This window comes from Mytilus edulis, chromosome 10 (assembly GCF_963676685.1).
Source record: "Mytilus edulis chromosome 10, xbMytEdul2.2, whole genome shotgun sequence".
NCBI lineage: Eukaryota > Metazoa > Mollusca > Bivalvia > Mytilida > Mytilidae > Mytilus > Mytilus edulis.
Genome location: NC_092353.1, coordinates 76,670,363 through 76,686,037, shown reverse-complemented (window position 1 = coordinate 76,686,037; position 15,675 = coordinate 76,670,363). Strand labels below are relative to the sequence as shown.

The following is a 15,675-nucleotide window of genomic DNA, read 5'->3' as shown; positions in this document are numbered from 1 at the left end:
TTGGGGGGGGGGGGGGGGGGGGGGTCAAAAGTTTGACATTTTCATTATTCTCTGATATCTCATTGATGCATATATCCGACAGATTTCATTCTTGAAAATAAAATATTTTTAAAATTTGCAATTTGAGTTACCTCCCTTTGTGTCATTCTCTTGATATTTTCGAACCAATTTATTTTTCTGATTACTTACTTAGCAGCAATATGTAAGAGATTTCTGTTTGGTCTACCATGGGCATAATTCACATCAAATTTTGGTCCTGACAATAAATCTGAAACAGACCTAAAAAAGAAATAAATGATCAATCTTTGAGCATTAACATTACTGTAAATTTAGAAATTATTGTGTGCATTTATTATTGCGATTTTGTCATTTGAGACTAAAAATGTGATTTTAATTTTTTTTTAATAAATTTAAAATTCTGTTTAAATCATATTAAAAGTTTCAAAATGTGAGTTATATTTATAACCCTAACACATTTTTGGCCAGTATTATGTCACATTACCATCATGATTACCCCAGTCTGATTTATTCTTTCCTGCAGCTTCCTATGTAAACTGTAAGGTTTTATAAAGTTATTTAAAAAGGGTGGCTCTCATTACAGTTGGTTGATAGTCAATTTAATCAGGTGCAATGGATTGTTAATACTTTTTATTCAAAGATATATATTTAAAATCACTATTCATATGTTCATAAAGACATTAATATTATGTATCAGATACAGATTTTCATGGATTTTACAAACCATGATTTTAAGTGTTCAAGGGAATGCAAATTTTCTATTAGACTTGTATGCAGACTTTAGCAAAACCATGAAACTAAATACTTGAAATATCAATGTAAATACATTTTTTGCAATCTTCTTAAAATTGCTGCCCACATGCATGACATGTATAAACAATTTTTTTGATGAGGTAATTAGTTGGCATACTTAAACAGTGAAAATATATTAAATTCAAACCTGTACTGGTTCCCAATGATCATAGACATCAGCATGTAATATGCAGAGGATTTGTCTGGAAGAAGAAAGAAACATGAAAAAAACTAATATCATGTACAACCAAGAAATTTGGTACATAAAAAAAGCAGTAAAATATAATACATCTCAATGTCATAGTCTTTAAGTGACTGTCCAAAGTCTGAGGCTGGAGCCAGTAGTTAAGTGATTGTCATTTCTTCATGTCTGTCATATTTGTTTTTTTAGTAAATTATTGGTTATAAATAACATGTATAATTAGACCATATAATTAGTTTTCTCAATTGAATTGTTTGTATTTTTCTGCTTGGGCCTTTCAAAGCAGACCATATGGTAAGGGTTTCTCATTGTTGAAGGTTGTATGGTTGCCTTAAAAATTGTTTACATCCACCTGGTCACCCACCAATCAGTTGTTCAGGAAATGATTTACTTACATGTATATAACGTACAGAACACAAATCATTATAGACCAGAGGCGGATTTAGGGTGGGGGCAAGGGGCCACGGCCCCACCTTTTTGGGAAGAAAATTGTTTGCTTATATAGGGAATCACTGAAGCGTGACTGGAGCGGGCCCCCTCTTAGGCAGTCAGTGGGCCCCCACTTATAAAATTGAGAATGGAAATGGGGAATGTGTCAAAGAGACAACAACCCGACCAAATAAAAAACAACAGCAGAGGGTCACCAACAGGTCTTCAATGTAGCGAGAAATTCCCACACCCGGAGGCGTCCCTCAGCTGGCCCCTAAACAAATATATACTAGTCCAGTGATAATGAACGCCATACTAATTTCCAAATTGTACACAAGAAACTAAAATTAAAATAATACAAAATTAACAAAGGCCAGAGGCTCCTGACTTGGGACAGGCGCAAAAATGCTGCGGGGTTAAACATGTTTGTGAGATCTCAACCCTCCCCCTATACCTCTAACCAATGTAGAAAAGTAAACGCATAACAATACGCATAACAATACGCATATTAAAATTCAGTTCAAGAGAAGTCCGAGTCTGATGTCAGAAGATGTAACCAAAGAAAATAAACAAAATGACAATAATACATAAAAAACAACAGACTACTAGCAGTTAACTGACATGCCAGCTCCAGACTTCAATTAAACTGACTGAAAGATTATGATTTCATCATATGAACATCAGGCACAATCCTTCCCGTTAGGGGTTTAGTATCATACCATCATAACATATATGAGAAGAACATAACCCGTGTCATGCCAACAACTGTTTTTAGAATAAATGTGTTTAGTTCCGATGCAAAGACCTTATCAGTGACTCAATATTAACGCCAAAATATGCAATCTTTAATGACTTTACAACAGTATCGTAATTATATCCCTTCTTAATAAGTCTATTCAAAGGTTTTGTAAGTTTCTGAGGTGAATACTGACACCTTTGTGCTTTATAAAGAATATTTCCATAAAAAATTGGATGTGAAATACCTGAACGTATTAGAAGTCTGCATGTTGAGCTATATTTACGAATGATGTCTTTATACCGATGATAAAATTTAGTAAATGTTTTGACTAGTTTGTGATATCGAAAACCCTGGTGTAATAATTTTTCAGTAATACATAAATCTCTCGTTAAAATCTAAAACATTGTTACATACACGAGCGAATCGTACAAGTTTATGAACATTTCTAGATCCGCCAGTGTAGACTACCCTGCAGATTCACGACCCTGAAAATGCTTGAACCTATAGTAGTACAGAGATAGAGGACTTATATCTAAGGTGTGCATATTTGATAATGTTTTACGGTGAAAAAACATAATTCGAGAAATAGTCTGTCACTCTGTGCCTATGCCATGCATCCCATGCATGGCCATGGCTGTGGAAACAATGCTAATTTAAATCTGCTCTTATTATTCTTTTAAGGGTAATACATTGTGTATTTCTTTCTTAAAACTAACAATAGATATTACAAACTAAGCATGTCTATTCTACATTCATGACATTTAATTACTTCCTCACATAATATTTTTGTCATTTGTTGTAAAATAACTTATGAATGAAAAAGACAAATTCATTTATCAAGACAAAATGTTTCGTTACCATCAGGAAGTTCAACAGTTCTAGCACTTCTCAGAGACTTTGCCAAATCCTTGAGGAATTCCATTTTAAGCAGAATTAGCTAAAAGTAACAAAACATTGTCAGAAGTAAAAATAGCTTCTGCTATGATTTCGAAATCTGAAATTTTGCAAAACGAAACTGCGATCTCGGATATCGGTAGATCTACAGAAATAAATATGTCCGGCATCAAAATCATAACCAGTTTAAAAATTAAGTAGCATTAAATGAATTGAATATTCTGAAGTAGAACTATACGCTAAAAATAATAAATTTTATTTTGAAAATCGTTTTGTCAAATAAAGAAGAAAGATTCAGTTACTTCCCTTTGGTTACTGTGGAAAATCAAATGAAAAATGCCGCGATAGTTAAATGTATATAATTTGTGTTCATTGTAAGACATAGAGCATTGTTGTTATTTCAAAGCACAGTCAGAATGTCCAAGAAATAATGTAAAACGTAATCAATATCTTCAATCTTGCCAAGATAAAGCAACAGAAGTCGGAAAGGTGCGCTCGATTTACAGTTTTCTCATCTGTATCAGTTAAAAACGCCTTTTCAGGTATAGCAAAAAAAAATACTGTTCATACACCTTATCACTATTTGTCCGCCATTACTGGATATCACACAGGTTCCCGTAAAATTTTGACGTCATAAAGCAAAATATCTGACGCCACAATGGAAAAGTGATTGTTGTATGCGTCAAAAGTTCAAGCGGCCGGGTCAGCCGGGATTAGCAATAAGGTGTATTGTCATAATAAGTACTCGCTAATTGTGATAGTTCACTATATATAGATATTTCCAATAACACTTTCAGATTCTATTGTTTTTTTCAATGTCTGGACTGAGAGAGATTTTTTTTTGGGGGGAGGGGGATCTGAAATGACATACTTTGGCAGAATTGCTGTGGATAATTCTGATCAACCTGCTAAAAAGAACTCAACAGTTGTCTTGACACGGCATGCAAATTATTCTTTTTATTATTTCCCCTAACCAACCCTTATATTGTAAATGGTTTTGTCTAAACCCTTCAGGTCATGCAATTCTTTTTTGTTTTGACAGATAAAATTGATTGTGGAAATTTTTGTGTTAACTTTTAAATAGCTTTTAAAAGGTTCATCTGAAGAAATTGAAAAATATGGCCGTTTTTACACCCAAACATATTAGTACAGACAAACTGATGCATCCAGGGAAGTTTTAAGGCATGGCAGGACCTAGATATTTAAAAGTTATGATATGAGGCAGGAATTACCTGTTAATGGGGACAAAGTCTGTATGATTTTATTTGTTTAATTCAAACCTGTTCATAAAATAAACTGAAATTCTGAATTACCGTAACGTTTCCGATTTTGGTTCTGTTGTTAGGGATTTAGTTGTGACGTTATTTGAGTTATGATGTCATATTCAATGTAAACTCTGTCATCAGGTAACGTTTTTTTCATATCAAACAATTATTAAAAATGAATTGGTATTGAGATCCTTCCTTCGGCTGACTGTCCTTATATCATGTATATTTTAGTAAATGATAAATATATATATTTTTCAAAGGCTCATGCCAACAAGACTGGCATGACTGAAAAAGGACGTAGATTTCTGCGCAGATGCAGGGCTTTAAAAAAGTCTGAAAAAAAAGTTAACGATTTTGAGTTCATTTGTCAGTAGAATGAAAATTTCAGGAATTTTCCCGAATTTTTCAATTTATTTTTGTTGTTGTTATTTTTCTACCTTAATTGGGGACTTTGTCCCCATATGAAGTCTATGTTTCATAAAATTAATTACTTACTATGGATTTTGATGTGCATTTTTTCCAGTCTGCAGAAAATCCAGAAAAGTTTACAATTTTCTGAATCATGAAATGCATTTAAAATTTTATTATTTAGGTCCAGCCATCATGGCCATGCCTTAAAACTTTCGCAGGTGGACAAGTTTGTCTGTACTCAGAGAAGTATGTCTGTACTCAGAGTAAAATTCTACCAACAAATATTGCTGTCACCATGACTTCATATCTTGTTCACGGCTTGGCAGTGAGTTGCAAGTAACATATAATATTCAGAAAATATTTTGGAAATAGGGAATGTGATCACTTTTCATCTTCATGGTCAATACACCTTCTTTTCTGTTATAGCCCAATACTTTGAATTTTTCATTATATGTATGTTTTAAATGAACTTAATCTTTATTTTTGTTACTCATGTCTGCAGTATTACTATAAATTTACAAATTTTCATTTTAGTCTGTAACTGGACAGTGCTAGTAATGTAAAGAGTGAGGATATTTTTATTTGACAGATCATCATAACCTTCCTGTTTTTAAATGTTTTTAATTACAAGTTGGGGTAAGCTATGCATTCATTCTTCTTATCAGTCATGTCAGTGATACATGTAGCTAATTTTTAAATGATTTCAACTTTGGTTGAAAGATTGTGACAATACATAGACATACACTACATGTATGCACTATAGCTACTGGTATATTAAAATTTAAGATAATGTCATGGATAAGTTGTGATCGACAATTATCCACAAAAGCCGAAAGACATGGATGAAAGTAACCATAGGTCAAAAATGAACAAAACTAATACTTTATACAATGTAATAAGCTACATGTATGAGCAATCAATAAAGTCCCTGATATGACAAATTGATATTTTTTTCCATTTGTTACATACACAAAAAAATCACAAGAAAACAGTGACAGGCCTTGACCAGTCAGGGGACTTACTTAAACAAGTGATTTCTAAATCACTGATTCAAGTAACATTATTTCCATAAAGGTTGGAAATTAGAGTTGTCTTTCTTTAATAATCACCTATTTAAGTAGTACAAATTAATCACTAGAAGAAGTGATTTAATTTTATTGTAGCTTTAAATATAGAATACTAATGATCCAGGGACTAATTATGTTTTTAAACTTATCAGAACCAACATCTGTGTTGTCTAGGATGACCAGGTCATTTCAGGTGATGACCTTGTACTGAATCTAGGATAATGACATAAAAATCACTTGTTTAAGTATCAGACCTCAATTTCCTTCCCAAAAATCACTTCTTTAAGTATCATTCTTTAAATAACCCCCACTAATTTCAACACCCCCCGAACAGTGAAATTTTTATCGCGAACAGTAGAATTTTATTACATAATCTGAAAGATGAAACCTTGAACTTCACAGGAAAAATACTCCCACTGCTGTGAAAAATCTTTTAAGAAAGTATCAGTGCATTATGTAAAGCCATTATTATAGCATTTTTTCAACTAAAATAGAATTTTCAGCCAAATGATAGCATCAAAGGCATAAACCTTGCTACATAAAAGAAGCAAAAAGTTCATATTTTTAAATTTTACTAATTAAAAGATATTATTTAAACTAATGTGTTTAAAATTTTGAAAAAACTACAAAATCCCAATTTATGACACATGTGACAAAACCACGAATTTGCTACTGAAATAAGTGATTTAAAAATCACTTATTTCAGAAAGTCCCCTGACTGTTGACTCAAAGTTAAATGAAAAAGTTTGTACTGTAGCCTGAGTGAGTTAAGTAGCTGTATTATAAATTCATACAGTATTATAAATGTCAAGCATATTCAAGGAAAAAGCATCTTATACATGTATGTTTCCCTTATAATAAGATTGTTAGAACATTTTAAGGTAGTTTTTCATTGCCATATGATTATCATGGGTCGTACTTCTGTTTGAAGTCAGCAATATGACCATGATGACAGTTGTTATCCATTTGTTTGATGTGTTCAGCTTTTAATTTTTCCGATTAAATTTGTTTAAATTTTCCCTCAGAGTTCGGTATATTTGTTGTTTTACTTTTCTCCACTTTTATAATATTTGATGATTATTTTGCAGGTGCTACAATTTATTATTAATAACCCGCAGATGATTACAAAACACAGGTAATGACAGGTAAGCAAAAATCTATATTTAGTAATTAGTTATTTAACATAAATCTAATTTCTATATTTAAATTTAAACTCTTGCACCATCACATGTAAAGGTTTTCATATATATATATCATGTATTGATAAAAGTTCTGCAAATGTTTTTGCAATGTATGATTATTTATGAATGAGGAATAATTAAAAAGTGGAGAATTTTATTATTATCATGATTATTATAGCTAGAGGTTTCAAATTTGTACAATAGTCTACCAAATAAATGTCTTATTACAACTTTTGTCATGTTTGTTGGGGACATTCTTAAAGGTTGACCTTTGTGTTTTAAAATGTGTATTTAGTATGTGTACAGTATATACTGGAAATGCATGTGATCATGTGATGTGGATAGAATTTATCAAAATAATCAGTGTACTGCATTGGAATATTTTTAAGGCCTTTAATATCATATGGAGTTTTGTGAATTGGAAATAAGATGTATATAGGCCTGCACTCTACTTATCTAGATCTGTATGTACAATAAACTTAAATTAACATGGATGTTAAATGTGTGATTCAAATTTATTAAATAAGTAAATAATGAAACTATGCGTATCATTTGGAAATTTAATTTTATGCCACATGCTCATTTTTGGGGTCAATATTTTAATGACATTTTAATTATCTAAGGACATTTTTTTAATTTTTTTGTGAATCAGGAAAAGCTTTTTTTTTGTTTTTGTAAATTGTGAATATACAAATGATATATATATTTGTTTTGGGTTTGAAAACTTTTAACTAAATCATTAGCCTACAAGTGAAAAGAAGAGGTTATACCATTATACAGTTATAGCCATGATAGCTGATGAATGAAACAATACATGACTCCAAGTAAGCTTCTAAATCTTCTTCTTCAATGATCTAAAAATTGCAATTCCTATAAAATGGAAGCGTTTGATTGTCACTTTCATATTGACCTGCCTCAGAACTTGCATACCTATAATTTGTGGAAGAGCATTGAACAACAGAAGCAAAAAAACCTACACAATGTAAAACAGGATAGCAGTGAAATAAACACAGTATCGAGTATAAAATCCTGTGACCATATAAAGTGGCATAAAAATACCACAGCAGATTCAAAACCATATTCAATTGCTAGATTTGATAATGATTTTGGGATAAACCAACATGTATTGGAGAAAGAAAGATGGATAGATTGGAATTCAAACCTAAAAACAAGCAAGACTGAATGTGAAACAGAAAAATGGGAATTATGGTCTGAACATGTTAACACACCTGAACTGACAATACAGCAAGAAGTGTTTTGTCCACCTGGAATCGTGTGTTTGTGTGATCCAGACTTTTACCCTACTATAATTCCTGACAATCTGAAATGGAAGATTGCTATTGGAATACACCCTACAAAAGCTACATTCATAACAAAGGAGAAGTTTTCTGTACTGAAGAGACTGTTTCGAAATAAAAATGTTTGTGCACTTGGTGAAATAGGACTAGACCGGCGACAACACAGACTTACCTGGGTGGAGCAGGAAATTATATTTCAGCGCATGTTGGGCTTATCACAAACATATAAATTTAAAGTGCTGAAGCCAATCATAATAAACGTTCATGGTACAGAGGATGATCTTTGTAGCAAAAAGGCTTATACAGATGTGCTGTATATAGTTAAACTGTGGTGTAAAAAGAAACAAAAGATTCATCTATGTAATTTCCATGGTACAGCCGATATTGTTTATAATTGGATAAAAGCTTTTCCAAACACATATTTCAGTTTCCTGAACAATATTAAAGATTTCACTTTTGATCAGTTGCGAGCAGTAGAGGTAGTTCCATTAGATAGACTTTTACTGCAATCATATTACGCTGAAGAGCAAAATGAACAAAGAGTTATCTCCCTTGCAGACAATGCTGACAGGTTATCACATATCCGTGAAGAAGAACTTTGTGTGATTTTAGAAAAAACATTTGAAAATGGAAAACATTTATTTTCTTTATAATGTAGATTTGGAGGTCTTTTGTTCATGGTACGGTAAAATTGTATATTACAGTAATTTAATTGAAACAAGTGTTTAAGATTAAAAACACATCAAGCAAAGTGAAATCTAAACATAAGTCAATTATTTCTGTGAAAAAAGTATTTTTGTAGCTTTTAAGGTGGTACCTAAAACTACAGGGAGATAACTCTGTAAAATCAGCTAAACGTTTTAATCACGTTGTGTTGTTAAGGGAATGCTATTCTCAATGATCAAAATAAGTGTTTGTCAAACTGCTATATTAAACCAGTGTAATTTTTCTGATAAAGTGGTTGGTTCAAATATTTTGAAATTTTTATATTTTTGTCAAAGGGTCTAAGTCATGTAAGTAAATACTTTGTCAAAATATAATGAAAATTAAATGAGCCAGATTAAATTTAGAGAAGGTGTTTGGTACCACCTTAAGGGATTTAGACATATCATTGAATGTTTGTTATTTCATAACTGCTAGCTTAATCTCATGGGTATTTGTTCTCAAGGCAAGATGTAACAACATTCTATTGTTTACAGTTTATAAATGGAATTTCCACGCTTTTTTCACCCACCCAAATGCAAATTTTCTTTGATTTTAGATCTTATTATGTTTCCCGTATGTACATATAGTGAATGAAAGATGAAAGAAAACTTGCATCTACTTTATTTGGTCTCTTGGGGGTAATATGTCATTGGCATTCATACCACATCTTCATTTTTATGTAAAAGGTTCATATTCATATGTTGATTTACTGGTCTTTTACAAAATATTGTGAAAAAAACTGATTATTTGTGAAGTTATAATGTATTGTTGACATGTTAATAATGGTATTTTTGATGATTGAAAAACTAAGCTCAGTATTTTTAAAGCTTGTATTTTTTTAAAAGAAATGTCAGTTCTAACTAGACCCTCGAGTTAGCTTTTAATATCTTCACAAAGATGTCATACATAATTAAAAAAAAAAAAGGAACAACCATATCTATGGAACAACTTAACCAGTATGATAAAGAAAGTGGAAAATTTGACAATGGGGAGCTCAAGTTCACAATTATTATATTGAAATTTTTGTATGTAAATTGTCTATTGAACAATTACTGGACAAATATTAGTACATGTATTAGAAATTTGTGGGAATCAAATTATCAAAAGCATGAATTATCTCCCTTTGATTGCCAACAAATAAATAAATCTTTGGCATTATAATTACAATTTTTATCCATGATTATTTGAAATCAGATATGTATTGTCTCAAAAATTACAAAATAAGACATATATAATAGATAGAGCGAATTAGCAAGGGGACAAAATATGAAGGAAATGAAATAGTTTTATTGTTTTTTACATCATAAATTTATAGTTGATAGAAGCTGAGTATTAAGACATAGGTATTGATTATATGTTATAGGTTGCAGGAAGTTCTAAGAAATATAAAGCTTTAGAAAAACGTTCTTATGACACAGACATCAAATCAATACACAGCTTTTACTTATTGACTAAGTCGCTGTGTGAAGAAACCTTTTTAAAACAGTTAAATGTCAATTTGATCTTTGAAATTAATGAAGCTAAGGTTGGTATGCCTTGCTTAAAAACCATTGAAAAATGTTATGTAAATACAAATTTATAGTTCTTTGCATCGATTATAAAAAAAAATATGAATTAAGCTTTGTCTGCATATAAATTGTGACATTTATATTTTTGATCATGTTTATATGATTTAAAGGTTATACTGTGAGGAATATATATATATATATGTTAATGAAACAGCAACAAAATCAAAACAAGCAACCTATTGGGTCAACATGTGGCCTCCACAGAAAAAATGAATTTTGTACTGTATAATTATCCTTATGCTGGCTTGTATCAACCTTATTTTGGGTGTTTTATTTCAACCATTTTGATTAAAACCATGCTCTCAATATACTGAACAACTTCAAAGTAGCAACAGAGAAATTTATTCTATCTTAAATCTGAAGCAGGTTTAAATGCAAGCTTATTTCTAATATAAACAAATGGAAAATTACAGAAGTTGGGGAGGGGCATGTTATAAGAAAAATTATAGTTGATTAATATCATAACATTTATGAGTTAAACAGTATAAATTATTTATTTTACAATTTTATTTACTACAGTTATTTTGAGTTTGTGAAACATTTGTGACCTCTGACTATAGACATATTTATATCTGATCATATTGCAGGGCACATATCTCTTTTGACACCTATTATATCTGTATTTGTGCATTAATTTCCCAGTTTGATAATAAACATAGTCATAATTTGCTTTGTACTTAATTATGGTAGCTTTTTTTTCCTTACAGGTTTTAATAATCGAAGTGTAGATAAATAGAAGGTGATAATTGCCGTATTATTATACTTTGTACAATGCTACAAAAATAGGAATTTACAAAGGAAAAGAAAGCACCCACATGAGAGATTCATAATAAATTATAAAACAAACAATATTAATGGACAAAAACGGTGTCAGCAATTAATAAAGGCAACAGCAGTATACTGCTATTCAATAGTCATTATAAAATTGATCAAGCGGGAACAAATCCAGGTCACAAATCATAACCTAGAAATACATTTGCTATACATGCTATAAGAGGAAAACAACGGAATAACAGAAACACTTGAACTGCAACAAAAACAAACACCAACATACAGTGCACATAGAAATGGACTATTAGATAAAACATCCATATTCCTGAATTGGTACAGGACATTTTAGGAAAATGGTGGGTTGAACCTAGATTTATGGCTAGCCAAACCTGCTTATATAAAATTGTTAGAAATACCTTTAAAAAAAAATTACAACATTACATGAAATTAAACCAGATGTTTATACAATATACATGTATGTCAAGCTCTAAATCTTATATTCTTTGAAAGTGACTTTGTTGTTTCTGTTTTTCTCCTCACATTTTCCACATATTGCAGTTTGTTGAACATTCAGACTCAGTTGAAATTTGTCTACATAATGAAATACCTGTACAAAGTCAGGAATACGACAAACTTGACAGTTGTTTCCATTCATTTGATGTATTAGGGTTTTGATTTTGCCATTTGATAAGGATCTTTCCGTTTTGAATTTTCCTTGGAGTTTGATTTTATTGTCATTTTACTCTTTGTTTCATCAAATCAAAATGTTCAACTGGTTGGAAATATTAATTAACTGCTGTAGAAGAACCAAATTCAAGTCATCAAAATGCAAAAATGATTTAAACATATATTTATTTAATTTATCATAAACTAGTTAAACTAATTAACAAAAAATACTTAACATATAATAACTTAATTAAAACTATCACAAAAGAACATTCTGTATGTAAAGAGATTATTATTTGTTGAATATAGAAAGTTAGGAGTTGTGGTATAATTACCAACGAGACAACCATTCACCAGAGTTTAGATGAAGTGAATGTAAGCAAATAAAAACAACCATACAGCCTTTAACAATGAGTAAAACCCATAAGGTATCATTAGTTAAGGCCCACACACAGGATAAATGTGAAACAATTCAAATGAGAAAACTAAGGGCCTATTTTGTAATAAAACAATTTACCCATTAACAAATTTATGTTAAAGACATCAACCAAACACAATTACCATTGGACAATGCAATACAGGCTCCTGACTTGGGACAAACACGTAAAGAATGTGGCAGAGTTAAACCTGTTAACCTTCCCTTAACCTTGGACAATAGTGTAACAGCACAACATCAGTACAGAAAGAAAAGCCAGTCGCAATTTGGCTTATCCAAAAGATCGGTCTGACTCCAATAAGCGACACAAAACACGACTCACACACAACAACTAATACAATATACATCTAAAACAGGTGTAAATATAGGTTCTTTTTTCATACAGTATGTATAGGTTATTTAAAACACAATGGAGACATGATTGTCTTACACTTCATTTTATTTCCCAAGTGAAGATATAGGTCTTTACTTAGGATTACTTATATGATTTGTTTTATTTAGATTCTATAGTATGTGAAATTTAAAAGAAAATAATAGACATTTTCAACAATAAAGATTGTTGAATATTTTTTAATGATTATTTTGGCAACAACAATACATATATGAATTGTTATATATGCCTCAAGTTTGAGATTAACTAAGATAAGCACTGTTTCTTTTTAATATATATTTTTAAACTGAAAATCTTGTTTGCATAATTAATGAAGTTGGGTTGGCATCATTTGAGATGAGAAAAGAGAAATAATTTAGAAGATTTTAAAATTCAAAGCATTCAAATGCTGAGAATAACAATTTTTTTTAATAAAAAAGCCCTTTAAACCCCTAATTGTTAAAATTTTTTAGAATTTTTTTGTTTCTTGTACTTTTCCTAAGAGAAACAATAAGACAGCTTAATTTACCAAAGATAATAATATTCAAGGACAAACTTTTGTGGTTGATAAACATATTTTTCTTTTTTTTTCTGTCTAAAGTTTCTACAATTACATTGTGTAAAAATATCACTATGGTATGATAATATAAGGATAATTTTCTGACATCAAAGCTCTTCTTCATCCAAGTGTATGTCTTCGTATGGGTGCATAAAAGTTAAAAACTGGGACTGTCAATACTCAATTGTCAATATTAATTTTTTCTTTTTCAGATAGTACCTTACATGATATGAAGAAAAGGTAATTTTATTAAATTACAAAAGAAAGGAAAAAAGGACAAGAACTATACAAAGAAGGTATCCATGCAGTATAGTATTTATAAATACAAAATTATCTTTAAATTGTTTAAATAGTAAACTTGAAAAGATTTTCACACAAAAATTTATTATCACCAACAAAAATACTTATAAAGGGATATATGACGTAGAAGAAATTTAAAGATCCACGTCACAGCTCTAGGTGTTATTTTCACCTGGGGTATAGAAAGCCTATCACGAAGTTTATACAAAAGACGGAAATTCTTTATGGATGAACAAATACTTAATGGTCACTGAATTTAAATCTTTAAACATGGTGTATGTTTTTCAACTCAGGTAAAATCTAAATATTTTCCACGTATCTTGTTTATTTTATCATCTGTAGCTTTTGTTGTCTGAAAAATAATTTGTAATACCTAGAGGATTATAAACAAAAATAAGAAATTGGGTAATTTACTGTTGGAAATGTACATCTGTAAAGGATAGTTTTCTCTGTTGACAGGTAAATACTTTTGCTCCTATATATCTTAATAGTATATTAACTTAATATTTTCACATCTAAATTGAGAAAAAAGTTATTTGGAGGAGATAGTCATATATCCAAGAAACAATCATTGATGTTAGAATACTTTGAAAAGAGAAAAGGGTGGGTGGGAGGGGTTTGGAGGGGGTGCACACAAGACAATATTCTCTGTAGGAGTCACCCTCATAATATAAATGGGAGCCTCTATTTCAGAAATTAGGAATCCTCCTTCTTAATACCTGGATCTTCTCACAAAAATATTGATGAGAACAGATCTCCCCCTATGGAGTGAAAATCTCCTTACATTAATTAAAAAAATTGAACAAAACATTATGATTATCTCTCCCCCTATGGAGTGAAAATCTCCTTACATTAATTAAAAAAATTGAACAAAACATTATGATTATCTCCCTTTGTAAATGAAGTTTAGTTGTACAAAACCTTAAATGATCCTTGAACTCTTACAGGACTTAGGAACTTACAACTAATCTGAAGGTTTTAACTTATAAATGAGGTAGTATAAAATACTAAGAAACAAATAAAAAAAAGCATTTATAAGTCAAAGAAAAACTGAACATGACCATGGACAAAAAGTATTACTTAAGGTGGTACCCAACACTTTCACTAAAATAAATTTGGCTCGTTTAATTTTCATAAAATTTGGTCAAAGTATTTACTTTGACACTTAAACAAAAATATAAAAATTTAAAAAAAAATTGAACCAACCGTTTTGTCAGAAAAAATACACTGGTTATATAGCAATTTGAAAAACACCAATTTTGATCATTGAGAAGCTTCATATTCCTTGTACAACACAACGTAATTAAAACATTAAGCTGACTTTACAGAGTTATCTCCCTGTAGTGTTAGTTACCACCTACAAAATATTTACAAAATCTTACATAGAAAACTTAATACTGAGCAATAAGAACCCCACCAAAAAATATGGTTAAGCTGCTCAAGAAAAGTCAGACTATTCCCTTATACATTATATAAAAGATAACATAATAGAATAGAGAATTGAAACAGGGAATGGTTCAAAGAGATAGTAAACCATCCAAATAGCAGAAAACTGCCCAAGGCCACCCAATGGATCTTCAATGCAGAAAGAAAATCCCAAATCTGGAGATTGGGTTTATATTGCAATAGAATTCACCTATTTACCTCACCCAGGGTAATAAAAATAGTTTCATTTTAAAGTGGACAGTTATTTAGGAACCACACCACTTGAATAGTTTTCAGAATGATATATGTTTGACCTCTCAAAAGCCTGCATGAGACATTAAAACTTTCCCTTTGTAAATGTATTTCAGTTATTCCATTATGCTTCAAATCTAACAAAGGCAGGTGTTCATATAATGATGTTGTCGTGTTTTGAACTTGCATTGACGGTTGAATGTCTTATCAATGAGACGGCAAATTAACTGTGCATACTCTATATATACATACTACCTATTATCTTCTCCTAGAATTGAGAGTCAACGGACAAACTCCAACAAAGAGCGAAGGTCTATGCCCTGT

The 15,675-nt window shown here is 30.7% G+C and overlaps 2 protein-coding genes across 17 annotated transcripts in view; one reads left to right on the top strand and one right to left on the bottom strand.

The window, feature by feature from the left end:
* LOC139491931 (E3 ubiquitin-protein ligase HACE1-like) overlaps positions 1-3,190 on the bottom strand; it is a 428,049-nt gene extending 424,859 nt beyond the window's left edge. For both annotated transcript variants that reach the window (XM_071279877.1, XM_071279876.1), the window contains exons 1-3: positions 3,039-3,190; positions 959-1,013; positions 190-279 (exon numbers count right to left, since the gene is read on the bottom strand). In XM_071279877.1, coding sequence (XP_071135978.1) covers positions 190-279; positions 959-1,013; positions 3,039-3,102 — 209 coding nt within the window. In that variant the 5' untranslated portion in view covers positions 3,103-3,190. The remainder of the gene's footprint in view (positions 1-189; positions 280-958; positions 1,014-3,038) is intronic.
* Positions 3,191-3,361: 171 nt separating this feature from the next.
* LOC139491926 (synaptotagmin-1-like) overlaps positions 3,362-15,675 on the top strand; it is a 72,627-nt gene continuing 60,313 nt past the window's right edge. For 3 of the 15 annotated variants that reach the window (XM_071279864.1, XM_071279855.1, XM_071279858.1), the window contains exons 1-4: positions 3,379-3,616; positions 5,288-5,389; positions 6,909-6,965; positions 13,587-13,614. The gene's annotated coding sequence lies outside the window, so the exon portion shown is untranslated. Of the gene's footprint in view, positions 3,617-5,287; positions 5,390-6,908; positions 6,966-13,586; positions 13,671-13,824; positions 14,134-15,675 lie in introns of those variants that run through there. The other 12 variants (XM_071279863.1, XM_071279854.1, XM_071279862.1 and 9 more) reach the window with 9 other exon arrangements.